The sequence below is a fragment of the Ictalurus furcatus genome, chromosome 20, assembly GCF_023375685.1.
Source record: "Ictalurus furcatus strain D&B chromosome 20, Billie_1.0, whole genome shotgun sequence".
NCBI lineage: Eukaryota > Metazoa > Chordata > Actinopteri > Siluriformes > Ictaluridae > Ictalurus > Ictalurus furcatus.
Window position 1 is genome coordinate 12,320,531 of NC_071274.1, and position 26,840 is coordinate 12,347,370.

The 26,840-nt window shown below is 38.4% G+C and overlaps 1 protein-coding gene across 1 annotated transcript in view; it reads right to left on the bottom strand.

Moving 5' to 3' along the window:
• kcnab1b (potassium voltage-gated channel subfamily A regulatory beta subunit 1b) overlaps positions 1–26,840 on the bottom strand; it is a 62,953-nt gene that overhangs the window by 19,180 nt on the left and 16,933 nt on the right. The window contains exons 2-8 of the mRNA XM_053652228.1: positions 24,356–24,399; positions 22,169–22,206; positions 21,257–21,336; positions 18,210–18,254; positions 17,923–17,967; positions 13,103–13,146; positions 7,108–7,194 (exon numbers count right to left, since the gene is read on the bottom strand). Coding sequence (XP_053508203.1) covers positions 7,108–7,194; positions 13,103–13,146; positions 17,923–17,967; positions 18,210–18,254; positions 21,257–21,336; positions 22,169–22,206; positions 24,356–24,399 — 383 coding nt within the window. The remainder of the gene's footprint in view (positions 1–7,107; positions 7,195–13,102; positions 13,147–17,922; positions 17,968–18,209; positions 18,255–21,256; positions 21,337–22,168; positions 22,207–24,355; positions 24,400–26,840) is intronic.

Here is a 26,840-nt window from a genome sequence, read left to right on the forward strand (position 1 = left end):
TGCCGAATACATTTAAAGTCCCCATTAGTATAAATATGTCAGGCTTAAGGTTATCTATAAGCTAGTGTGCTGCAAAACGATGACAAAATTCACATTTAGAAGATATATTCAAAATTTACAGTCTCTCTCTACCACCAATATGAATCAACAATTTTGATGACATTCTGCACTTCAGTTTCTCATCAGATTTGCTGTCCAATCAGATGCTGTCTAGAAAATGAAGTTTCCCGAACTCAACGTTATAAAAATCACCTTGCTGAAGTTGCTGTCGTTATGTGGAAGAAACTATATCAGCAAGCATGGGTTGGAAATGTGTCTTTGCCTGATCAAATGTGCATTTTATTCAGTTTCCAACTGTAAATTGGTTAAGAAGGAAATGAAGAACGAATTCATTCACTTTCAATTTTTTCAGTTTCCTTTTTTTTGTGTTGTCGAGTACGGTTTATTCCGGGCTGTGAGGTCATCTAAAAGTTACTGGCTATTTAAAAAGGGGAAGAAGCCACTCAATATGTCCTGCCATGAAATCCTGTTTTAGTGGAAATTGCATCAACACATTGACTAACGCTGCACATTTCAAGGCACTTCACATGGACTTTAACACCGTCTTACTGCTCCAACTTCATCATACACAATACAGAGACCATCCACATTATAAGCGCAAATATTTCCATTACATACACATACACATTACATATTAAGAAAGTAATCATACACACTTCAGGTAAACTAGTTTTTTTCAGTTAATTCAAGCTTGTCATTTGGTTTTGACAGCTTTACATCAGCTTTATATTTAAAAATGGCACTAATGGAATTGCCTTAGCAATGCACATGCACAGTAACTTGCTTTGCTTTCCTCAGTAAAATGGTCTATATTCGAACACGCACAGAGTGTATAAGAACTACATATTGTTAGATAAAACTGTGTACAGACAGTGAGAGAGACATAAGCACATTTGGAATTTAACTAAGATTTAAGCAACACCATTAAAGAAGTCTGAAAGCTGTCATAGATGTAGATTACATCTCATCGTTCACTTTAACTAAGCCACTATTTACACACAAACACCACATATCCCCCAAACTGTTTCTAGTAACCTGCCGTGAAAGCGGCCAGTGGCTCCTAAATGAAGTGTTTCACTTCAATGCAATGTGAATGCACCATTAAGGACTCTGTATACATCTTGTGGCACTGACATTTACATGGATTTGGTAAGCAATATGACTTTACTGCAGAGAAAACAAACAAGCACAGATGTCATGTGCAAGCTTTCCTCGGCGTGTCAGCTGGAACACTGCGGAACTCCGCCACGTGGCAAAGCCTGTGACTGTCATTCACACACAAAAGCTCCAGCTTCTCACAAAATTTGTGTTGCTAAAAGTATACCTAGGGCTTTAGACATTGAAACAGGTATTTATGATGTCTGGCTTTGTGAATCCCCAGTGAAATGTGTTCGTTTGCTGATAAGGAGCTACTTTAGAAAAACTCTCCTCACTGCTGGGGTTGAGTTTAAGAGATTCATGTCAGCTATTCATCAAGTCCTTGAGTGGTTGGATTTGGGCCAGATCTTGGTTGGTATACAAGTGTGTGTGTGTGTGTGTGTGTGTGTGTGTGTGTGTGAGATGTCTCTGGTAGCAGCAGGAAGTCAAATTTGAAGGTCAGAGTCCAGCAAGGTCTCTCTCTCCCCCTTTCTCTCTCTCTCTCTCTCTCTCTCTCTCTCTCTGTCTCTATCTCTGTCTCTGTCTCTGTCTCGCTCTCTACCTGCTGTCTCTTTGCTTCTCTGTTTCAGTCACACACGTAGCGATCCAGATGGATTCTCCTCACTCTCTCTGTGCAAGGCTGAAATGAGCCACTGGTGAGAGACTGCAGTTATTTCAGTCATGCTGCAGCACTCTCTCGCTCTCTCTTTCTCTCTCTCCTTCATTCTTGCTGCAACGCAGATCAGCCCAAAAATATACTGTCTATTCCCCACAGGTTCTCATTTAATCCCGTCTGAGACAGAAAGAGACTAGAATAGAGAGGGATGGGGAAGGGGTGAGGGGCAGAGTCATGACTTTGCGAGTCAGAAAGTAAATATAGGGCAACGGTTCCTCCATGTTGAGCAGTGAAGCCTGAATTATCACAGAGCACAGTGCAGTGGTTAACAGTAGATAACAAGTACATCAGAAAAGGGACTATTATTCAAAACACTGATTCAATGCTCAATGCCAAATCTACCTGTTTTCTATTCGTCCTACAATTGGATTCATACAGTACAGATGAAGTATTTTAGCCTTGGAGATAGTGGAATCTGGACCAATAAGTCCCATATCTGGAAAAGTTTGGCACGGCACAGGTGGATCTCTAGCCAAGTCATCTGGTGACTGTGGTTCTCCCTGGTGGAGCAGGACAGTCTGAAAGGTCAGGTCACGCTGACCCACAGCTGGTCGTGATGTCTGTTGTACACATTTCTGACACTACCGCTGACTCAGACCACAGATTCTGGCTTGTGGCCCTGAAGCGGCCTGAGAACCTTGGTTTCCACTGTTGCTCTCACTAGTGGACAGAACATGAATATGCTGTATTGTATGAATTGTGGCATAGGTTATTCAGGTGATTCCTACCAGCCCTGGTGGTTAGGACAGATGAAATAGAACTGGCAGTTATACAATAAGGTATACCTTCTTTTGCACATGCATATTGAGACATTCAAAAAGTTGCTGTATGATGTAATATTTGATATAATTACTGTTGTTATATGGTCATCATTCCCTGGACCCTTCTTGCCAAGTTTCCGCTAGATTGGCACTGGTTCCAAAGAATAATGATTGAGAAACGTAATGGTTATCAATGACATACATAGCTAGCATTCATATTCATCTTTCCTAAATTCCAGAGGTGGTGAATATCACCTGGATCACCTATGCCGCAATGTCATGAGGAACTGACACACCTTAGGACTGACTAGAAAGGCTGAGAACACTACTGCACTCATGCCACTGGAAGTGACAATGTTAATCTTGTAGGACCTGAAGAAGGCCAATGTGATGACGTGCACCACCCAGTGGTGTGAACAGAGCAGATGAACATCTGGTCTGGTGCTCAAATCACCACTAGTTGGTCCAAATAGTACCAAAGGGCACACACTGAGCATAAGAAGGAACCCTCAGCAGGTTCCCCTTAATGGAACGCTGCAAGGTCAGTTATAAGCCTTTGGGCCCTTTGTTCAACCACAAGGTCATTTTGGAGTCATGCATGCAAGGTGAGCTTCTTGCCAAGGCATGCCTTTGTCCCACTCTTTTGCTGAAGTGATCATTAACAAAAAATATATAAAACTCAACTGTCTCTGATGAACAGCAATAATCACTGTGGTAGAAAACTGTGCGTTCATTAACAGCAACATTATTGTACATAATGTATATGCTGAATAGACCAAACCATGCATTACTGTCATGCAAATATCAAAGAAGGTCTAGAGACTATGATTCCCATCAGCCATTGCACCTGATCACGTCACATGGCTGTCAGCACCTGATTCACTTTTGGGGTGAATGAGCACTTCTATATAGTCACGTTTTATATTTGTTTCCTAGCCTTTGTGTTTTTGCCACTAGTAACGGAGAATGCAATGGAGAATGCTGCTCAGCCTCCCTGTTCAGTTGAGGATGTCTCCCAGTTTGGCCGAGAACTCCTCTTTTTCTCCCAGCTCCACTTCGGACGTCACTATGCCAGGCTCCTCTTCAGATGTTGCTCCACTTTCCTACTCCGCTGAGGATGTCGTTCTGCCTCCATGCTCCGCTGAAGTCGTCACACCATTACTCTGCTTCGTGCCACGTGTCGCTACCGCTTCTGGCCTCGTAGAGAACTTCACTCCCCCCTCTGACCTCACAGAAAGCGTTGCTCCCCCTCTGGCTTCATGGTGAGTGTCGTTCCCCCCTCAGGCTCCACCTTGGGCTTTGTTCCCCCCGCTGGTTGTGCGGTGGCCTTCGCTCCATACTCTAGCAAGGTTGGGGAGATGTCATGTCATCTCTCTGTGGTGCGGAAGAGACCGCTCCGCATTTGTAGCCCAGAGAACACGTCAAGGGTCCTCTTTCCGGCCCCGTGAGGGATGACATCCAATTGACCTTTGAAATGGTTAAGGACATCTGGTCTGTGTGTCCAGGACCCCTCATGAACTTAATTATGCACCTTGGGAGCCGCATGTTAAATTGGGGATGTGTCATGTAAATATCAGAGAAGGACTAAACTACAATTCCCATCACATGACTACCAACACCTGATTCACATTTGGGGTGTGTACAGTCATGTTTTGAACTGCACACATTGTCTTGTGTTTGTCTTATTTTGCCCTTGTTTCCTGTTGCTTTTATGTTTGTTTCCTAGCCTTTGTGTTTTTTCCACTAGTACTATAGTTCCTGTTTTGTGTTTTGTTTTTTTGTTTAATTTTTATTTAACTTTATCTGCACTTTCACCCGTTTTCACCTCCAATAGGCCTTTATCACACTTCCGCGTTCGCAAAGCGGAAGCTGCAAATAATAGCGAAAGAACCCTTCTGCTCTAGTCTGTATCAAAGGCAGCGAGCACAGTGAAAAATTATTGTTGCATCCCTAAATGCTCTAATAGTTTCACTAAACAACCCTATCTCAGTTTTCATTCTTTTCTAACTGATGAAGTAAAGAAGAAAAGGTGGATCCATGTTATTCGGCGGGATGAAGGCAAAGGTTTTGCAGTTTTAAAAGGGAGTACGTACATGTGCGCCCAGCATTTCAGAGTCTGACTACTAGTCAACATGAGGGTTCTCATCTGCTTTATTTATTTATTTATTTTCGCGTCGGCTTTAAATGAAATCTAAATAAACAAAACCACATTCTTTACATCACTATCTACAATTTAGGATTACAATACAACCGTAACTTAGCTTAAACTGACTGTAACAACAGTCTAACAAGCTTTTTTTTATTGTAAACTTTTTTAATAAATTGCAACTGCAGCAACAATGAACACAAATACTTTTGTCTCCTTGAACTGGAGCTGGCTATAATCCATCCTGAACAGGTAACCTGTTAAGCCTTTTTATTTCGATGTGATACTGTGTTGTGATTTAATACCATTTTGTACAATAGTATCTGAGGTGGCAGATAGTGAGGCGATTGTCAGGCCACAGTGTTAACGGTCCATGAAGAAAAACGAAGAGCCACACTCTCTGCAGGTTACCTGTTCAGGATAGGGATGTACAGAATGTGGTTTTGTCTATTTAGATTTTATTTAAGGCTGTCGAGAACCCTCATGTTGACGAGTAGTCAGACTCTGTGAAATGCTGGGTGCACACATTTGTACTCCCTTTTAAAACCTTTGCCTTCATCCCACTGAATAACATGAATCCACCTTTTCTTCGTTACTTCATCAGAAAAGAATGAAAACTGAGATAGGGTTATTTAGTGGAACTATTAGAGCATATTTAGGGACAACTCCTCGCTGTGCTCGCCGCCTTTGATACAGACTAGAGCAGAAGTTTGTTTTCGCTATTATTTGCAACTTCCGCTTTGCGAACGTGGAAGTGTGATAAAGGCCTATACCCTGACAATTACCTCTTAAGATCCAGCACACAGCAGAGTTTTTATTTCTCAAAAATCAATTCAAATATTTACTCAGTTATCTAAATACTGGACAAATTATGCTTGTTGGTGTCTCAGAAATATATTATTATAAATATATGTCAATATTTCATTTTCACACTATTTTACTTTATTTCTTTTCCTTTGTCATGCCATATAATTTAATTAAATGGCATCACATTTATGCCCCTAACAAAATGTGTTATTTGCTTTAGTGTCTCATTGACCAACACTTGAAATTGACAAATGAATAAATACAGTCCCCTTTTTCTTATGAGTTATGGATAAAGAAGTAAGATTGGTTATTAAGTGTCATGGATATCCCGAAGGATCTCTGGACTTCAGTTCCCAGCAGCCACTGCACCTCTGCATCACTGTCACACGACCACCTGCACCTGATTCTCATTCAAGTTAACGAGCACTTTATGTATTTATTTACACTGTATGTATATATTCACAGTTTGCACTGCACTCTTTGTCTTGCTTTAATTGTCTTTTGTTGCTGCCCTTTCTGTCTTTGATAATGTTTATTCTTTGTCTTAGAGTTTTGCCACAAGGTCATAGTGTATTTTTGTGTTTTGTTTTGGTCTTTATTAAAACTTAAAATCTGCACTTGCATCTGTCTTCGCCTTGAAATTGTGACGTTAAGTAAATAATGCCAAATCTTCTTCTTTTTTTCTTTCTTTTTTTTTTTTTTTACATTACTGAAGAATTATAAAATGTTAGTATTATAATGTTCTATCTGGGTAAAATCAGAAAACTCAGTTAGAACCTTGCATTAAAAGTAACTCTATATGCTAAATACTTGTTTTTATGTACGTCAAAACGAATAAAGGATTTGAGTTACAAAAAGAATAGAAATGATCAAAATCCATATTATAATGGTATAAATTACTTTTAGTTGTTTTCTCTGTGTGTGTGTGTATGTGTGTGTGTGTATGTGTGTGTGTGTGTGTGTGTGTGTGTGTATATATATATATATATATATATATATATATATATATGTGTGTGTATATATATATATATATATATATATATATATATATATATATATATATATATATCCACTTTAATTCTTAAAACATACATAATGAGGATGTGCTATATTGAGTATGAGTACATTTCTATATATATTACAAGTGAGCTAATTCTTCCATATTTTCAGGACTAGTTCAGCACTAATGCTACAAATTAGCTGCAGAATAAATAATGTAATAGAACCCCTTTAAATAAATACATATTTTGGTTAAAGTCAGTCTGCATGGAAATTCTGTTAATATATGAATTAAGATTAAAAACATAGAACTGGGACAAACTGACCTGAAAGTTCTAGCTGCTTCCTTAATGTGATTAGCATTATGCAAATCATGATCTAATGTGTGTAATACCAGCTTGTTCTCCACTGGCCTTTATTTGTTACAGCAATGTTGACATGTTGTGGAAAGAGTTCCTTTAAACTGGAAATGGGGCAATGAAATTCCCTGTAAAATCATTTTCACCCGGACGCACACTTACCCTCCATAGGAGTGTTGATATCGGGCCGATTGGCAAAGACGACATCCACATATTCTAACTGTAACCTTTGTAAAGACCCTCTCAGACCTAAAGAGCAAGAGAGAGTGTAGAAATAGAGAGTGAGAGACAGTTATAGATTAGATTACACTTAGAGATTTAGAGATAATGAATCATTTGTAGATTATATATATATATATATATATATATATATATATATATATATATATATATATATATGTATATATAAGATAAAATGGGCAGCAAAAATTAACTTTAATTGGATGAATTATTGCCTATAGTGGAATTCAGTGTTTGAAAAAAAATGTGCAGGAATTCTGAAGAAGATGAACAAAGATCAAAGAAGGGATGAGAAAGAAATGAAAGAAGAAAGATGATGGAAGGAGAATTCATTCTGTGGATAACTGGCCCATTCACATGGCGAGAGGTACCGATAGATCTACAGAGAGAAGGATTATTAGAGAGTCATTGAGAAATAGACAGGCTCATGAAAAGTTGTTAAGTAGCTGTTAGGTAGACAGCTGTGTGTGCGTGTGTATGTGTGTGTGTGTGTGTGTGTGTGTGTGTGTGTGTTCGCACGTGCACATGAGATGGTTGTCACCTCGAGGTGGTTTGCTCTAATTAATCCCATGAATAAATGCCACTCTTACCCTGTCACGTTTCTTCACGCTCTATAATCCCACACAACCCCAGCAACAGTAATCTCAGTGAACACATCTTCCAAGTGTGTGTGTCTCCAGCCAGGCGGCGTGTTCTGGATCTGCCGGCTTCATTCATGTAGGTATTATTAGCATAGAGCTATTTCTGGTGTTTGCAAGGGATAAACAAGAGAGTCCCAGCTTGCTAACGCTGTCATAATGGCTGAAAGTGGCGAACAAACCAATACTCTGTGTGTGTGTGTGTGTGTGTGTGTGTGTGTGTGTGTGTGTTAGTGTTAGAATTATGTAGGTGCAAGTTAGCATGTGTCAGTTTCTACTGTCCTTTACACTCTCCTCCTTTATTAAGCTAGTGCCTGTCATCTTGTTTAGCTGAAACATAAGTATACATTATATGGACAAAAGTATGCGGACACCTGACCATCACAGCCATATATGGGCCTTCTCCAAACTGTTGCCACAAAATTGGAAGCAAGGAATTGTCTAGAATGTCTTTGTATGATTTCCCTTCTCTTGAATTAAGAAGCCCAAACCTGTTCCAGCATGACCATGTGCCTGTGCACAAAGGGAAGTCCATAAAGACATGGTTTTGCCATGGCTAGTGTGGATGAAATCGAGTGGCCTGCACAGAACCCTGACCTCAACCTCACTGAACACCTTTGGGATGAATTGGAATACTAACTGCACCCCAGGCCTCCTCACCCAACATCAGTGCCTGACTAATGTTCTTATGACTGAATGGGTCAGACCAGTGGGTCTAGGACAGAGTCTTGTGAAGACACCTCATTTTAATTATTTAACTGATAATAATCACATAAGATGAGAGCCCAATCTTAACTCTGCACATAATGATAGATGAATGTTAGATAATATCATACATTAAATATAAATTGAAAGGATATACAGTCATGTGGAAAAATAAGTACACCCCATGGAAATTGTTGGCTTTTTGGACATCTTTGGACAAGCAAACATTTGATCCTCTTTGAAACAGTGCCTATTAATAAAGTTGATATATAACATTTCTATTAATAAAGAACATTTCTATTAATAAAGTTTATAACATTTCAGTGGGATTCAAATCTGCCATTGCATAACCCTCCATTTCTTCTTTTTGAGCCAATCCTTAGTGGATTTGATAGTGTGCTTAAGATCATTATCCTGCTGAAATGTCCACTTTCAGTTCAACTTCAACTTTTGGACAGGTGGCTTCACATTATCTTCAAGCACTCTTTGATATGATGCAGAATTCATAGTTGAATCAATGAATGCAAGCTGTCCAGTCCCTGAGGCAGTGAAGCAACCCCAAACCATAACATTTCCACCACCGTGCTTCACAGTTGGTATGAGGTGCTGCTCCTGAAAAGCTGTCTTTGGTCTGCACCAAACATGTCTGCTGTTACTGTGGCCAAACAACTTTGATTTGTCTGTCCAGAGCACATTATTCCAAAAGGCCTGTTCTTTGCCTACATGCTCACTGACAAACTATTCTTGCTTTAATGTTCTTTTTAGATAACAAAGGTTTTTTCATGGCACGCCTCCCATGCAGGTCAAATTTGTGCAATCTCTTTCTGATTGTAGAAGCATGCAGTTTGAAACAAACAGATGCACAGATCATGTGATGAAATTTTAGGGTTCTTGGAGATTTCTTGGTGCATCAGATGGTCTGCTCTTGGGCTGAATTTGCTGAGACAGCCAGTCCTGGACAAATTGGCAGGACAACTTGGTTTGAAATCTGTGCCACTTGTAGATGATTTTCCTCACAGTAGATTGATGTATTTTAAATAATTTGGAGATCTTTTTAAATCCCTTGCCAGACTCATAGGCCTCCACAACCTTTTTTTCCTGAAGGCCTTACAGAGCTCTTTAAATCTTGGCATGATGACACCGCACACCGCACTAGCAATAGGAAAACCAGACACTAGATGTGAGAGGGGTATAAATAACACAGGCTCCACCTGCACTCCCTAAGCAGGTTCTAATCACTGGCATGCAATCTTGAACGCCTGATTCTAATTTTATGGATTTGAAGGTGTGATAAATGTAGGGGTGTACGTACTTTTTCCACGTGACTGATCTGTTGTTGTTTTTTTGTTAATTCAAATTTTAACTATTACTATAAAATGTTGATTATATGAGTCATTTGATAGAGTATCTTCTTTATTAATAGGCACTGTTTCAAAGAGGATCAAATGTTTGTTTGTCCAAATATATAAAAAAAAAAAGCCAAACATTTTCATGGGGTGTACTTATTTTTTTCACATGACTGTAAATGTGTTAAAATGTTGCAGAAGGACATCTATTGTTATTATAAATGATCTCTGTATAGATCATGGAGAGTGTCTTCACGATGTATGTATGGTTTTCTCACCAAAAGTTCTCTGCTTACTTCATTACTTCATATCTTTAATGCAAAATGACTGTTGTGACCTTTATTCTCATTGCTTGTTGTAGAGCTTGGCTGTAGCTGTGCTAGGAACCCAATGATCCTAAAACTCTAAAAACTCTAAACAGCAGCATAATATTTCCAGAATTAGGAAGGCACAGTAGGAAAAAAATGACTGACATGATAGATTCAGACATGACTAAAATCCCAGAGTTACACCAGTAATACATTACCCCTCCTCCCCATGTAAAATTGATCCAGATAGAATAGGACTTAAGAGAGGCTACTGCCTACAGTGCCCTCCACTAATATTGGCACCCTTGGTAAATGTGAGCAAAGAAGGCTGTGTAAAATTTTCTTTATTGTTTAACCTTTTGATCTTTTGTTATAAAAAAAAATCACAAAAATACTCTGCTCTCATGGATATCAAAGAATTGAAAACACAACACAGGTTTATATAAAAAAAAAATCTTTGTTAAATATAGGTGTGCAACAATTATTGGCATCCCTATGAATTCATATGAGAAAGATATATTTGAAGTATATTCCCACTGATATTTTACACTTGTTTTAATACACCTGGGTGACTAGGAACAGGAAATTGTTCAACTATGACTTCCTGTTTCACAGGGGTATAAATATGAGGTAATACATAGGCCAAATTCCCTTTGTCATTCACGACAACGGGTCAGACCAAGGAATATAGCGGTGATGTGCTGCAAAAGGTTGTTGAGCTGCACAAAATGGGAAGTGGCTATAAGAACTATAGTGCAAGAACTGAAAATGCCCATTTCCACCATCAGGGCAATAATTCAGAAGTTCCAGTCAACTAGAAATGTTATGAATCAACCTGGAATTGGACGCGTGTCTATATCGTCTCAACGCACTGTGAAGTGGATGGTTTGAGTGGCCAAAAAAACTTCTAAGAACACAGCTGGAGAATTGCAGAAGTTAGTTGTGTCTTGGGGTCAGAAAGTCTCCAAAACTACAATCCGAAGTCACCTACATCACCACAAGTTGTTTGGAAGGGTTTCAAGAAAAAAGCCTCTACTCTCATCCAAAAACAAACTCAAGCGTTTTCACTTTGTCAGACACTACTGGAACTTCAAATGGGATCGGGTTCTATGGTCAGATGAAACCAAAATAGAGATTTTTGGCAATAAACACCAGAGGTGGTTTTGGTGCACACAGAGAGGTATCAAATCAAATATGTTTATTGTTTAATTTCACAAACAGCTGATGTCACCTAACATGTTGATTTGTAATCATCTTAATGTAGTTTTCAAGAAGTAACGTCATTTGATTAATGATGATTTGATGAAATGTAAATAGATTTAGTCTGTAAAACTTCTTGTTCATTGTCCCTGAGACTGTAAATCAAGTGTTAAAAGCATTTTTTTTTAGGATGAAAGTACTGCACTGTTTTGTTCTTTTACTTTTCCTGAATAAATACATCTGTTCAATTGACTAGGACTTGACAACTAGTTCTGCAATAAATAACCAAGCTGAATTAAAATAAATATGATGTAATAGTACAATGTGTCATGTAAGTAATGATTGTTCTTCTAGGAATTATTTTTAATTGGTCTGTAATGATTAGAAGCACAAAATTTCATGATTTTTGTGACGCCTCATGTGTTCAAGCAAAAGGACCAGCTCATATAGTCACACGTGAGACTACCAAAACAGTTCAAACCGACCTGCTGTCTGACCCAGCCAATCAGCTGCTGCCACTGTGAGTCAGTTATGACCACAGTGACCACAGCTCTGACACCCACTGACTCTACCTTTCTTTTGTATATGTGTGGGCACTTTAGGCTTACAAAAACTCATGAAAGCTTATCTTTCCAACCAAAAACAAAATTAAAGATAGAGACAGAGGAATGTTTTTCCCAGCATTCCAAGCTCAAAAATAGGGAGAGATTTTTCAAACCCAAATAGGTAGTCTGACAGGAATTCATTACTGAAATTCCAAGTAACATAATTTCATTTGGGAGAAAGATATGATAACATGTAGGAAGGAGCAACAATTAAAAAAAGCACTTATTAAAGCTACATTGTCATTTTTAAACACTTAATGAAAGGGTTCAATTCTTGTTGCATTCCAACAGCTGTTTATAAATTAGATGGTCTGAGAGAGAGAGAGAGAAAAAAAAAAAACCCAGCCACTGTGACTGCAAATGTGTTAACCAATAACACATCGAGGTGTCCTGGTATTACTGTCAGTCATTTTGAGCGTAGGTAGAGGAAGTGGGCAGAAAGTGCAAAAATGCTACAAAGATAAGACAATGTAAGGCTAATGCCAATGATAGGTAGCATAGAAAAATGCTAGAGACCAAAACAAAATATTCAGTTTTGTCAAATGAAGAAGGAGGACAAGGAAAAGTAATCTGACTATAACAGTATGATGCAGAACTGTACTTCTGCCAGACAGGTAATTATTCTGCTTGGCATAACACTAATTCTGGTGGATTTTGTTTTTCTCCCATACACTACAACTTTTCAGCTACCGCCTACATGTAGGCAGGGTAAACAGTTAAACAGCTATGAATAACATTCTCTAACAGTTTGTTTTTATAGCTGTGTATTTGTCTTCATTAGACTGTGAGCAACTGTCATTTGTTAATATTAATTATTAAACTGGTTGCCAAGCCAAATCAATTCTAGGGTGTGGCCATATTGTTTTGAAAGCATGAACCCACACTGTCGTGTTTTTGTATCTCCTCCACATTGTTTTCTCAGGCAGCATGAATCAGTGTGTGTGTATTCAAGAGGGACCTTTGGAAAGTATTTTGCTGTTTGGATTAGCTAGCTCTTGCAGCATTAAGCAGTATGATCAATCATGAAAGAAAACAAAGAAGAGCAAAGGAATGTGGAAGAGATGCCATGCAATATTAAAAAAAAAACCCAATTAGGACAGAAAAAAAATATCTACCTTCAATAATGTGCTTCCTCGAGAGACCTCTTTCAGTTTCTGCTCTGGAGAGAGAGAGAGAGAGAGAAGACATCTCTTGACCTTAGCATCATATTAAACTTCCCATGTTAGAATTCCTTCCAAATAAAACCTAGAATAGTTTGCTGTTTTTCTGAGAGACACTGTTTTATGGATGTGTGCTGACAGGTAACACTTGTTCACTCACCATGAAGGAATCACAACTACAAACTTTCTTTTCCAAAAAAAACCCCCCCAAAAAACAACAACAACCCACACACAAACTCTGAATGCTCATGTGGAGCGTCTCCTCTTCCTGAATGACAGTACAGTTTACGTCTCATCCCCTTCGTAGACTCACTCAGTCTGCATTCACGACAGCAATGAACTGTATTTTCTGACTCAGGACTTCCTACTTCCAACCTCAGAGTATTCACACAACTGCTTGAGGTTTGATAACTGGCCACATAAGTATGTGCTTGTTTGGCTTTTGTGTGGATATAAAAGTAAAAGGTTAATGACTCATTTATTTTAAAAGTGGGTGTAGGTAGTGATTTACTGTCAGTAGTGCTGGGGGGAAAAAAAATGCGATTTGACCCAAAATACTACACAAAACAAATTAACTTTTTTAATTTTCCAATTATTCTCTTAATAGGACATCATATGCAATAGATAGTGTTACAACATGATACTGTTTCTTATTTATAATTTGTGCTACGGGTACCATGACCACATGATTTCAAATGATTTCAGATTAACATCCACATGATGATCTATATCACTGCCCTTGAGAAACTCCAACTTTCAGTGTAGAAATTACAAGTTAGAGGGCTGTTCAAATGTCGCAGTTTTTACGTGGTCATGAATGCAACAATCCATGATATTCAGAAACACAAAATAGATGCTGTTAGTATCCCACATCCCCTGACCTCTGACTTGGATATACCTTATTTGGTTAAGGTAAGTTTCTCAAAAAACCCATGCATTTGCCATCATTTATAACCTATTTATTTTAGTTATGGAACACAACAAACATTACTTATGTCACTGTGACATCTGTGAATATAAAAATAGGCTATACACCTGTCTGTCATTATAGAATCTTCTTTAATCAACAGGATTGTGCTTTTTCTCCAGATATGCATACAAAGATGTCTTATAGCAGTGGCCAATTTTTTTTTTTTCCAATACAGGAAGCAGATCTATCTATATAGAGAGCAATAAATGATTAAATCAACTTTTATTTTGTTGGAAAACAGTATATATTTTTGCCTGGCACTGGACCAGTTGTATAGAGAAAAAAAACACATGAACTGTCACTATGGAAATTACTAAGTAGCACCTATAAAAATTGCATTTAACACAACTTCCTATGTAAAACTTATATGATACTAATTATTAACCCCAATTCCAGAAAAGTTGGGATGCTGTTTAAAATGTAAATAAATGTAAATAAAAACAGAATGCAATTATTTTCAAATCTCACAAGATTCTCGGAATCTTTTGATGATATTATGTACTGTAGATGATGAGATATTCATAGTCTTCGCAATTTTACGTTAAGGAACATTATTCTGAAATTGTTCCACAAATTGTAAATGCAGTTTTTTGCAGATTGGTGAACCTCTGCCCATCTTTACTTCTGAAAGACTCTTTTTATACCCAATCATGTTACTGACCTGTTGCCAATTAACCTCCAGCTGTTTCTTTTTAGTAACACATACTTTTTCAGCCTTTTGTTGCCCTGTGCCCACTTTTTTGAGACATGTTGCAGCCATGAAATTCAAAATGACCGTGTTTATTTCTTAAAATGATACATTTACTCAGTTTAACCAATTGATATGTTTTCTAGGTTTTATTGTGAATAACATATGGGTTTATGAGATTTGCAAATCATTGCATTCTGGTTTTTATTTATATTTATTCACATTTTACACAGCGTCCCAACTTTTTTGGAATTGGGGTTGTGTATACACTGTATGTCTAAAGGTTTGTGGACATTTGACCATCATAATCATATGTGGATCTTCTCCAAACTGTTGCCACCAAGGTGGAAGCACACAATGGTATAGAATGTCTTTGTATGCTATAATATTATGATATGTTTTCACTGTAACTAATGGGAACAAACCTGTTCCAGTATGATAATGCCCCTGTGAACAAAGTGAGGTCTATAAAGACCTTGGTTTGCCACTGGTGGAGTGGAAGAACTCGAGTGGCCTGCAGAGAGCCCTGGGCTCAACCCCACTGAACACCTTTCACATGAACTGGAATGCTGACTGCACCCCAGGCCTCCTCACCCAACATCAGCGCCTGACCTCACTAATGCTCCTGTGACTGAATGAGCAAATCCCCACAGCCACATTCGAAAATGTAGTGAAAAGCCTTCTCAGAAGAGTGGAGGTTATTATAACAACAAAGGGCGGGACTAAATCTGGAATGGAATGTTCAACAAGTACATATGGGTGTGATGCGCAGGTGTCCACAAACTTTTGGCCATATAGTGTAGCACTCTTAATTATGAGTTCAAAAGTGCTTTGCATATAAAGTTTCAGAAGGACAAAACCAAGTAGCTGTGCCAATGAATCTGGCTGAAGTAATAAGCATAACTGTCATCAGCATCAAAGTGAAAGCCAACATTATTCTTGAGAATGATGAATCCAAGGGGCTGGCTATACAGGGATAATAATACAGGACCTAAAAGAGCATTTTGTTGGATATTGTATTGGCAATTTTGCTAACATTCTACCAAGTAAGATATAAATGAGCAGAACTTGCCTGCTTAAATTAACCGTGTTTACAAGCTAGTCCATTAAAATATCATGGTCACTCAGATCTAAAGTCCTAATAGAGTTTCACCTCCATCACCTTTCAGAGGTGAGCAATATTATTCGAAGTGAGTAGTAAATCGTTGCTATATGAGATTTCATCTATAACCTTGAAGACATTTCTAAGCTACTTCTTGTGGCTCTGGATAAGTGGTGAAATGTCGTTTAATCCACCTGACCAATTTTCCATACCTTACACAACATTCCAAAATGACCTGGATTAGAGCATCTTGCTCTAATTGATTCTACCTCAAATCAAAGAGTTAAGAATTGATAAAGACCCTTGGGTGAGTGGGAAAATGTCTTCAAGGTTATAACACAACTCCACCCTGACTTGCTACAGCAAAATATCAACAGACTTTGAACCAGATTTAATTATTCTGAGTTCTCTAACCAATGCTTGCGTTTTCATCTGGAATGAAACAGTGTTTCCTGCTGTTGGAATTTTAATGAAATCTCGCGCCTCGTCTTGCTTTCCCTGTATCACTCTCTCTCTCTCTCTCTCTCTCTCTCTTGTTTTTCTCTCTCTCTAATTTTGTGAACCTCTCAGCCTAATCCACCATGTTAGAGAGCCTGTTAGAGAATTCAGAAGTGTGTCTGCTCTGATTGGAGGAGTTCCAACTCTGCTCGATGGAGCTGATCTTCAGCTTAGAGGCTAATGCATATAGATTAGCATCCCTATACCTTACAAAGTCAACCAACTCACACACTCACACATATGCATGATAGGTTTGGGATGAAATTGGGATGCCCATTCAAATTGATTCAAGTGAGTTATATAATGGGGCTGTTAATTCTCATTTCTTATTGGTCAGGTGTTGGTTAATTTAACAGCACAGGTCCTGTCAAATCAAATCAAATGCAAGGGTGTAACCCCGAAGATTTTTTGCTTTATCCCTGAATAATTCTCCACTTGAAAACGTAACTGAACATCAATAAAAGAAGACAGCAGTGTTGTAATTTTGTATCTTCAGTGAACGGAGGTGAGACCAATCAGAGAGGGTTTATAGGAAAATGCATGGAAATACTCGTGTCTTATTGGCTGACAGCTCTCAATTCTGGTCTCAAACGCTAGCTCACACAGTCAGTTAGTGTTAGGGGAAAAATAAATAAATGCCGATTTGAATTCCTTTTTTTTTTTTTTTTTTTTTTTTTACCAGTAAAGGTGTTGAAACTGAAACACTAACATACTCTCATGCTAAGTGAGGAAAACAAGATGTGTAAATGTCCATAAAGTTCCAAGTTACATGAACATACTAACGTACTTGGCATGGCACTGTAGCAGCTAAACCTATACAATGATAGTTTAGTTGTGCCTTCCCTTGGCTAGTGATACCAAACTAGCCGAGTCTCATGTTAGCCAAAAAGTTTGATATTTTATCGGTCTGGTAGTCCTATGATCAGTGATAACCCCTGAGGCAAGTTTTATGATAAATCCAACTTTTTTCTGATCATGTCATAAAATTATTAACCATTAGCAATTAGCCATCAAATCCAAGAAAAAATGCCTGGAAACAGTCTATTTAGAAGTATGTTTTAAAAAGTTTTTTTGATGGAGAAGAATCTGGACTCAGCACCGGATGATTAACAGTCCAGTTAATGCTAAAAAGTTTTCTGGTAAGAGGAGAGTCTTCTGGGCAAAGGACTTTGTGCTTTGCTTTTACACCTTATCACATGTGACGTGCTTTTTCCTCTATGTTATGATCTTCTAGAGCGAGAAAACAGAGAAGCTGGTCAGGGAATAAATGTTTATAGCTGCTTTAACATAAGCAATAGTAGGAATTAACCTGTCATTCCATGACATCAAATAGAACTGTAAATGGATTAAAAATGACATTTTGTTTGGTAGTAAATAAAAATGTGTATGTGAGGGCAAACTGCCATGTTACAAGTGAAAGAAAACAATCTGGAATGTGACGTTTTGTTAAATAATTATATAACTCTACAACACAGCATCACCCGGGTAAGTGATATCCTGTTTTATAATTTACTTACTTTCCTCCCCAGTAAATTTTGGTAGTGATCACCAAACTCGATCTCCTGAATAGAAACACACACACACACACACACGCACACACACACACACACACACACACACACACAATAGACATGAGCCAAATCATTTAGTGTGTTTTCACCAAAGGAAGAGTGTATATTTATCGAAATAATGTATGCAATATTCCACATTGCCATAGTAACAAAGCTCATAATTTTAACAAGTTATGGATTAGCAATTTCATGTATGTATAGTGTTAGTGCAATTCTACCCAGTGGTTTCATACCTCCAGCATTTCTTCTTGATGATATTTCCAAGAATTATTTCAGCTCTGTGGAGAGGATAGCACACATAAAAATCGAGCAGCTGTGTAAGTGTGTGTATCTGTGTGCATAGTATCTGTCAACACCATGAGAATTAGTCTCTGAAAGCATTTTACCAGAAGATTGATATTCCTCTCTATGTTCATTCTGTAAATTTGAAGTTCATACTGAAATGTGCACGGCATACTATTGCATTAGCTGTGAGACCAGTGTAATCAGATTTCTGGCAATAGCCTGGATAACAGGTGTTTTATGCCTCGGTTGGTTTTGTTCTTGCTCCCCACTAGTCTTGTTTTGAACTTTCACAATTTAACTTCATGTTTATGAGCAAATAGAGGTCAGAGTTTTTATTTAAATGTATATTATTTTAAATTATGTAGTTGTACATGCTTTGCTCTCTGTTGCAGTTGTGGCTAAGTCTCTGCTAGTTCATTCTCCACTATTGCATGGCAGCTACCAGTCTGGGAGGGCGATGGGACCTGGGAATCAACTACCACGTCTTTTCGGTGTCTTAGGGCAGCTAGATGAGCTTGGAGAAGGGTATTAACTAACAGCCACTTTATAAATGATACTACCATCAGGTTACATACAGCCCCCTGTGAAAATATTGAAACAGCAAGGTCAGATAATTAGTTTTTTCTGTAGACTGAAAACATTTGGGTTTGAGATCAAAAGGTTAATATGAGAAGGAAGAGAAAATGACATAGAACATAGCACATTTTATACCAGAGCACCCAAAAATATTGGAACATGTGACTGACAGGTGTTTCTTGTTACCCAGGGGTGTCCTGTTAGATCGATTGTTTAAAAAATAAATAGCTCAGAACATCTAATCTTGGTTTTAGCCTTCAGTTTCACCTGTGAAGACTGCATTTGTTGTCAAAAAGGATAAGCCAACAGGAAGATCAGAGATGAGAAAAGAGGGAAAATCAGTCAGAGGCACTGCACAAGCACTGGGAATAGCTAGTAAAACTATGTCCTATTAGTTTTACTAAACTATGACTATTTTTTATGTCCTCAAAAAGAAAGAAAGCAATGGTGTACTAACAACCAGACATGAGTCAGGTCGGCCAAGGAAAACAACAACAGCCGATGACAAACGTTGTAAGAGCTGTGAAGTAAAACCCAAAAACAGTCACTGACATCACCAACAAACTCAACAGGGCAGGGGTGAAGGTATCACAATCCACGATTCAAAGAAGACTTCGAAAGCAGACATGTAGAGGCCACACCACAAGATGCAAACCACTCATCAGCAGTAAGAATCAGAAAGCCAGACTGGAATTTGCCAAGAAATACAGAGTTGAACCACAAAATGTGGAGAAATAAAAGATCTGCTCAGAATTTAAAACATACACACTCATCTGTGAAACATGGTGGAGGTAGTGTCAAGGCTTGGGCTTGCATGACTGCTTCTGGAACATTCTCACTAATCTTTATTGATGATGTAACTCACGATGGTAGCAGCAGAATGAATTCAGAACTTTACAGGAATATTTTGTCTGCCAATTCACAGAGAAATGCATCCAAATTAATTGGGAGATTTTCATGCAGCAGAACAATGATCCAAATCACACTGCCAACTCAACAATGGTTTTTATCAGGAGGAAAAAGTGGAAGGTTTTAGACTGGCCATGTCAATCACCAAACCTTAACTTAATTGAGCATGCAGTTATGCCAGATGTAACGGGACCCCTGTCTTCCAAACAGTTCCACTTTCGACTCATCAGTCCACAGAACATTCTCCCAAAAGGTTTGAGATTCATCAAGGTGTGTTTTGGCAAAATTCAGAAGAGGCTTAATGTTCTTCTGGGTCAGCAGTGGTTTTCACCTCACCACTCTTCCATGAATGCCATTTTTGCCCAGTTGATGCAAAAGAGGCCTGTAGGTCCTTGGCTCTTTTGTTACTTCCTGGATGAGTAGTTGCTGAGCTCTTGGAGGAATTTTGGAAGATCGGTCATGTCTGGGAAGGTTCATTACTGTGCCGAGTTTTTTGATTTGGAAATAATGGCTCTCACTGTGGTTCTTTGGAGTCCCAGAGCCTTTGAAATAGCTTTGTAACCCTTCCCAGACTGATGTACTTCAATCACCTTCTTCCTTATCATTTCTGGAATTTCTTTCAATTTTGGCATAGTGTGTTACTGTGTAAGATCTTTTAACCAACTTCATGCTGTTGAAAAAGTTCTATTTAAGTGTTGATTTGATTGAACAGGGTTTGCAGTAATCAGGCCTAGTTGCGTCTAGTCCAGCTGAACCCCATTATGAATGCATTTCATAGATTTGGGGAATTAGTAACTATGGGGGCAAATACGTTTTCACATAGGCCCAGTTGGTACTGGATAACGTTTTTGCTACAATGAATAACATTATTATTTAAAAACTGCATTGTGTGTTTACTCAAACACAGAAGAAACCAGAAAGGGGGAAAATACTTTTTAACAGCATGGTAAATACCAGGAAATAAAAGCTAAAATCCTAAACTCTGGTCCCATATCCATCTTTTGATCTCAAGCCCAAATGTCTATGGTGTATAGCACAACATTTGTTATTGACCTTGCCATTCCAATAGTTTCAGATAGGACTGTATCCTCTGTCAGACTTCCAGCCACAGATCATAAGCAGTCTCCTGATGCTTAACCACTTGTGCCACTCAAGAGCTATTAGGCCTGTCCAGTTCACAAAAGATCTTCAGCTAACTCACAATTTTGCTCAGTCTTAGAATTTGCACCAATTTGAGCAATGCTCACTGCACTTTCTTTTGTTCTGTGTTACAGAGCCTTTGGATTGTCTTGCATGCTTATAAAGGCATAATATGCAAAAGTCAAGTCACATCAAAAGTGAGAAGGTTAAGCTAATATCTAGTGCAGGTTTACTGACATTATTCATTTGAAATACAAAAAATGAATTCCAGTTATTCATGAGTTATTCAGGTTGTGTGTTCTAATATCATTTCAAGGGCAGTTATGCTAGATTGTGGTCAACACAGAGAGAACAGAATGATCATACTCACTTCCCTGCTGAGTAAACCTCGGCTGTGTCGAAGAGGTTAACCCCGTTCTCATAGGCTATAGTCATTAGCTGCTCTGCTACCTACACACAAACACACCCAGACAGTTCTACAAACAAGGAATGATAATAAATATATTTGTGTATATATTTGTAATTTAAATCGGATGTGCACTCTTACGATAGCCATTAAGACTTCAATTCAGGAATGGTGAGCTAATATTATTCACACAGTGTATTGTGTTGTATTTATTTTGAGAAAATATCAATGCACAATGTCTTCATTAAGATAGCTGAAAATAGCAGTTGTTCAGAGATGCATTATTATGTAATGTAACATAAATTAGGCACATCTGTCAGAGCTAATAATAACAACACAGGCTCATTTGGCATAAATGTATAAATATCTCTCTCTCTCTCTCTCTCTCTCTGATGATGTGCATGATGTGTGTGTTATTATTCTGAGTGACAGTGACTGTAGGGTGGTGTGAGGATATGACCATAAAGGCAATAGCGACAATTATAGACATTATTAACTTATACAGCTTACTATAGGGCAAGAAACAGGGGGATGTTCCAATCTCAACTGTAATTTGATTAGATAGCCACTCCAATGTGACTGGACACCAGAGACCTCGCCTCTGGGGACAGTGAGTTTTCTGCAGGAACCTTTATGATGGATGATTGACTAATGGGGCTGTGTCTATGCCCCAGTGAATGTCAGAGACAGCAGGAACCCACGCAGAATATAGCTATTGTTAGTCAGAGAGCACCACAGAATGATTCATATGTGGTGTTACTATAGAGCCTGGTGGCTTCTGGCACTGCGGATGAGCTCTGTTTGGCTGAGAGATGAAGCTTTTATTTAAAGTGAAATGTTACGGCTTGTGTACGCATGGTGGTTAGGTGTCCCCACCTCATCGGAAATCTGACCCCCAAATGTCACCCACGTTCCTGAAAGAGAGAGGGAAAGAGATTAGAAATTCCAGGTAGAAAAAGTTAATAACAGACTCAATAGAAGAAACAGTTTAGAATGTGAGAACATATCAAGGAGAGTAGTAAGTAGTAAGTAATTTGATGGATTAGTCTGCACTGATGCAGTGAACAGTCATTTCCTCTGTAACTCCTTTACCTGTGAGATGCTTCAGACAAAACACTAAATGCAACAAGGACAAAAACAGGTAGGGTACATACAAGGTCTTCCCAAGCTTTTATTTACTGTCTGCCACATTGATATTTCTGGCTTCTAAATTTATTTTGTTTGACGATTCAAATAAAAATGTTCAATCCTGATAGCATGTATGCTAATCTCATTTAGTCATACATACTGAATCAGTGCAGTACATCAGAACGTCTGGCCCTCAGAGATCTGGGTTATTTCTATATTGACTTTGCCCACAGACTACAACACCCCTGATTCATACATTTGATGTGGCCCTGGCTGGAAGCATTGAGTCATCACTTTAGCAATCCCAGCTTTCTGTCCCTGTCAGATCCCCATAATGTCACCTCAACCGTCAGCATTTCATTTTTTGACTTTCCTCATATGTATGTTTTCTCTCTCTCTCTCTCTCTCTCTCTCTCTCTCTCTCTCTCTCTCAAAAGAATTGTAGTAGTTCCCACTCATTATGCAACAGTGGACTATTACGTTATTTAACCTAGGAAAATAGAAAAATGTATAATTTTTAGATTTTGTAAAAAAAAAAAAAAAATTCATTAAACATTGGGTCATGCGCAACAGTCTCTGCAATTACTATGGCAATAACATTTTATGGTGGAAAAAACAAAACAAAAAAGATGCCGTGAGTGACAGTTATACTAGTGGAAATGTCTTGTTGATGAGAGAGGTCAAAAGAAAGCACCCAGAATGGTTTGAGTTGATAGGAAGGCTACAGTAACTCAAATAACTCCTCTTTACAACCGTGGTGAGCAGAAAAGCACCTCCGAATGCACAACACATTGAACCTTGAGGTGGCTCGGCCACACTGTGTTCCATGTCTGTCAGCCAAGAACAGGAACCTGAGGCTACAGTGGGCACAGGCTCACCAGGTAATTGTTTTTTTCCCAATCTTGAAATATTCTATAAACCTGTTTCCATGATTATATTTTCAAATTGGCTAGTATCAACACTGTGCAGTATGCCCACCATATGCCTCCATTTATTTTTAGTGGCCCAGCCTAAAAAAAATGCATTTTTGTATTGCATCAGTAGTGTCCAGAGACTCAGTGTAACATCCCAGCCTAGAATCAATAACTGCTGCACACATCTTCAAAACATACAGATCACAAACACTTTTTTGATTTATTAGACACACACCAACACTTAGACCTAGACCTAGACTTAGATATACTACATTAACATTAGATTTTTGTCTAACGATTTGTACTTGCTTATGAGCACATTTTCATATTAAAGCTTTTTTTTTTTTTTTTTTAAAAAAATAGAAATAAGAGGCAAATTAATCATTAATAACCTGCTTCTGGGGTTATTACATTAGCATTATCAAAATAGGAAGTTAAAAAAGGAACCAAAAGCTTTCCTTCTCCACACAGGAATGTTATTTCATTGGGTTTTATAACTAGATTTACATGTGAATGAGAAAACTATTTCCCATCAACTCGTTTCAGCCCTGCTGTGTTTTAGCTGTGTGAGCTAATTACTGCAAAGCATTTTGTGTCTGTCATGGGTTATAAATTAAACATTAATACGTGAAAGCTTAACAGGAGGATTAGCCAAGCTGATACCAGTTAAAGCATTGAATTATGCAATGCTCCAGACACAATGGATGCTGATGACTGAAATCTGACTTGTTGAAACAGGAGAAGGAATTTTTCATCCATTCATGAAATTGTTGCTTTTTGTACTCAAATGAGAGCTCTAGCTCAACTAATCAGATTATTTTCATTTTTGTTTTGTGGTTTTGTTTCCAAACTAGTTTATCAATTATTCATAAATCCATTGAGTATTCGGGGCACTTGGAGAGAGAGAGAGTGGTGAGAGACACAGAGAGAGAGAGAAGCTCTCTGCTGTGCACCGGAAAATGAAGAGCTCAAGCTCACAGCCAGAGTCTTATGATGATGTTATTATTGACTAAAGACTCACCAAGCCCCAAACATGATACTCGCAATCCGGATTTCCCAAGATTTCTGTAAAAAAAAAGGAGATAGAAAAAGAGCTATTGATCAATTAAGGTGAAGTGGCACAGAGTGGTTGAATTCACATTCATCAGGTTTGTGGTGTAACAAAAACAGTTCATTGAAGCAGTGAATATTAATGAGACAGGACAAGGCCATGTTTCATTCCATTCATGAAATTCTAGAGGAATAACATTTCTTCTGTCAAAGTCAGCTCTGGTGTGGCTTTGGTGATAGTTCATAAAACCTAGCCTAAAGAAAAGTGTGTCTTAAATGTTTGTGTACTGAAACAGGCACTTTATATGAGCTGATAAAGCTTGAAAAAGACATTTCAAAACACTAAAACAAAATAAAATAAAATAAGACATGCGTTGTAGGCTGACTGGCATTTCCAAATTGTCTGTAGTGTGTTATGGTGTGTGTGATTATGCCCTGTGATAGATTGGCACCCCGTCCAGGGTGTCCCCTGCCTTGTGCCCAAAGTTCCCTGGAACAGGCTCCAGGCTCCACTCAACCCTGTGTAGGATAAGCAATACGGAAAATGGATGGATGGATGGAAAATAAAATGGCACAGTGGGAAGAACTGGCGATGAAAAGCTCCTCAAAAATTCTGTGGAGTTTCTTTCCTTGCTCACATGGGTTTACTCCAGGTTCTCTGGTTTCCTCCCACTGTCCAAAAAAATGCTGGTAGGTGGATTTACTATGCTAAATTGCCCATAAGTGTGAATGATTGTGTGCATGTTTGTGTGCATGGTCCCCTTGGATTCACTGTGATCCTGATCAGGATGAAGTGGTTACTGAAAATAAATGAATAAATAAAATAAAATCTTCTACTTATATTGTGTGTTGTTGGGTATTTTTTAATATTGATTTGCATTGATTTGGATACACTTTGTAACGTGAACCATAAGTTTGAATATACCATTATTTTTGGCATATTTTAATAATCTAATATGTAATCTATTTTAAAACAGGATAAAGTAAAAGTGAAATGATTCTATTCAATTTTTATTCATATTAATAAATAATTTTCAATAAAACATACAAACTTTGAATGCAAAACCTGTGTCAGCATCAGGGGTGGGCAAGTGGCTGTTGTGAGTGGGAGGAGAAGTCGAATGGAAGGAGTGCACCTGTGTGTGGTTAATTGGTGTATTTATAGATGTGTTTGTCTTTCAGTAAGTGGCTGGTGAACATGCAAGAAAGCGTCAGCGCTGAGAGCTAGCTGCAGATGAACATGAATGTGAAAAGACAGTGAGAGGGACCCAGGACAATGGGAGGGACATGGCACGGTGGAGCACACCAGGGCAGTGAGAGGAGCTTGGGATAGTGAGGGGGGTGCAGAGAAGTGAAGTGGGCACTGCGGATATGTAGGGAAATGCCATAAGGCAATGAGGAAAACCCAGTGCAGTAAGGGGGACCTGTTCTGTCTTTGACCCATAAATAAAAATGAGACATGTGGAACAGGGCGGGAGGGCAGGGCAGTAAGGGGTCCCAGGGCACTACCCTATACAAAGGATCAGCACTATTGTGAATGTTCCTCATGTCCTGCTGCTGTGGAGGACTGGATTTGTTGTGTGTTTTATGGTCCTGATGCAATTTAGGTTGATTTTAACACCCTATCACTCTGCAGAGCCCTTAATACTGATCTGGACTGATGGTCAGGGACAATCATGTTCATTATTGCTGCTTTTAGAGAACAGTGAGGTTTAAGACATGCTGCCCTGCTTTAATATTACTGACAAATGAGGAAGGTATTTCTCTCGCTCGTTCTGTCGTTCTCTCAGTTTCTCACAGCATTTAATGCATCCTGCAGTGACAATTCATCAGTTGAAATAATGCCATTAAATTGTTTTATGCCTTCACCCACTGCAGTAGAAATCACATTAAGGAAAGCTATAACACTTTTATTCATCAGAGCTCCGATGTTCTTCTGGTGGTGAAGGTCTAATCTTTAGTCTAATCTTAACCTGTGAAAAATGCTGAACACTGATAGGTGTCTTGCAAAAACTGGCCTCTATGTCAAGGTATTGTATGTACTATATATTCCCAAGTTCATTATCTAGTTCCTGTTTAGCTGCTTGGCATGCCATAATTAATATAAATGAGCTATGATGCTTTATTGCACACATTTCATAAAGATATACATCTTAGTTTAATTTCAGCACTATTTCCGATACATTTTGAAGAGTGAGGAGTGATTGAAGATTGCTGAGCCTGCCTCAGCCAGTTTCTTTGATTTATGTCAACCATGATTTGATTTATACCGAACCTCTGGCCTGTGTGTCACAATTTACATGCTTCATAGCATCTTGCTGTCGTTTAAGAGTGTCATCTAGGGTGGCTTCATGGTGCTGCCTCACAGTGCCAGGGTCCCCAGTTTGACCCTGAGTTCGGGTTAGGTTATGGTGCTTAGGTTTTTATTCATTTTAAAACCTAACTAGGTTTTATTC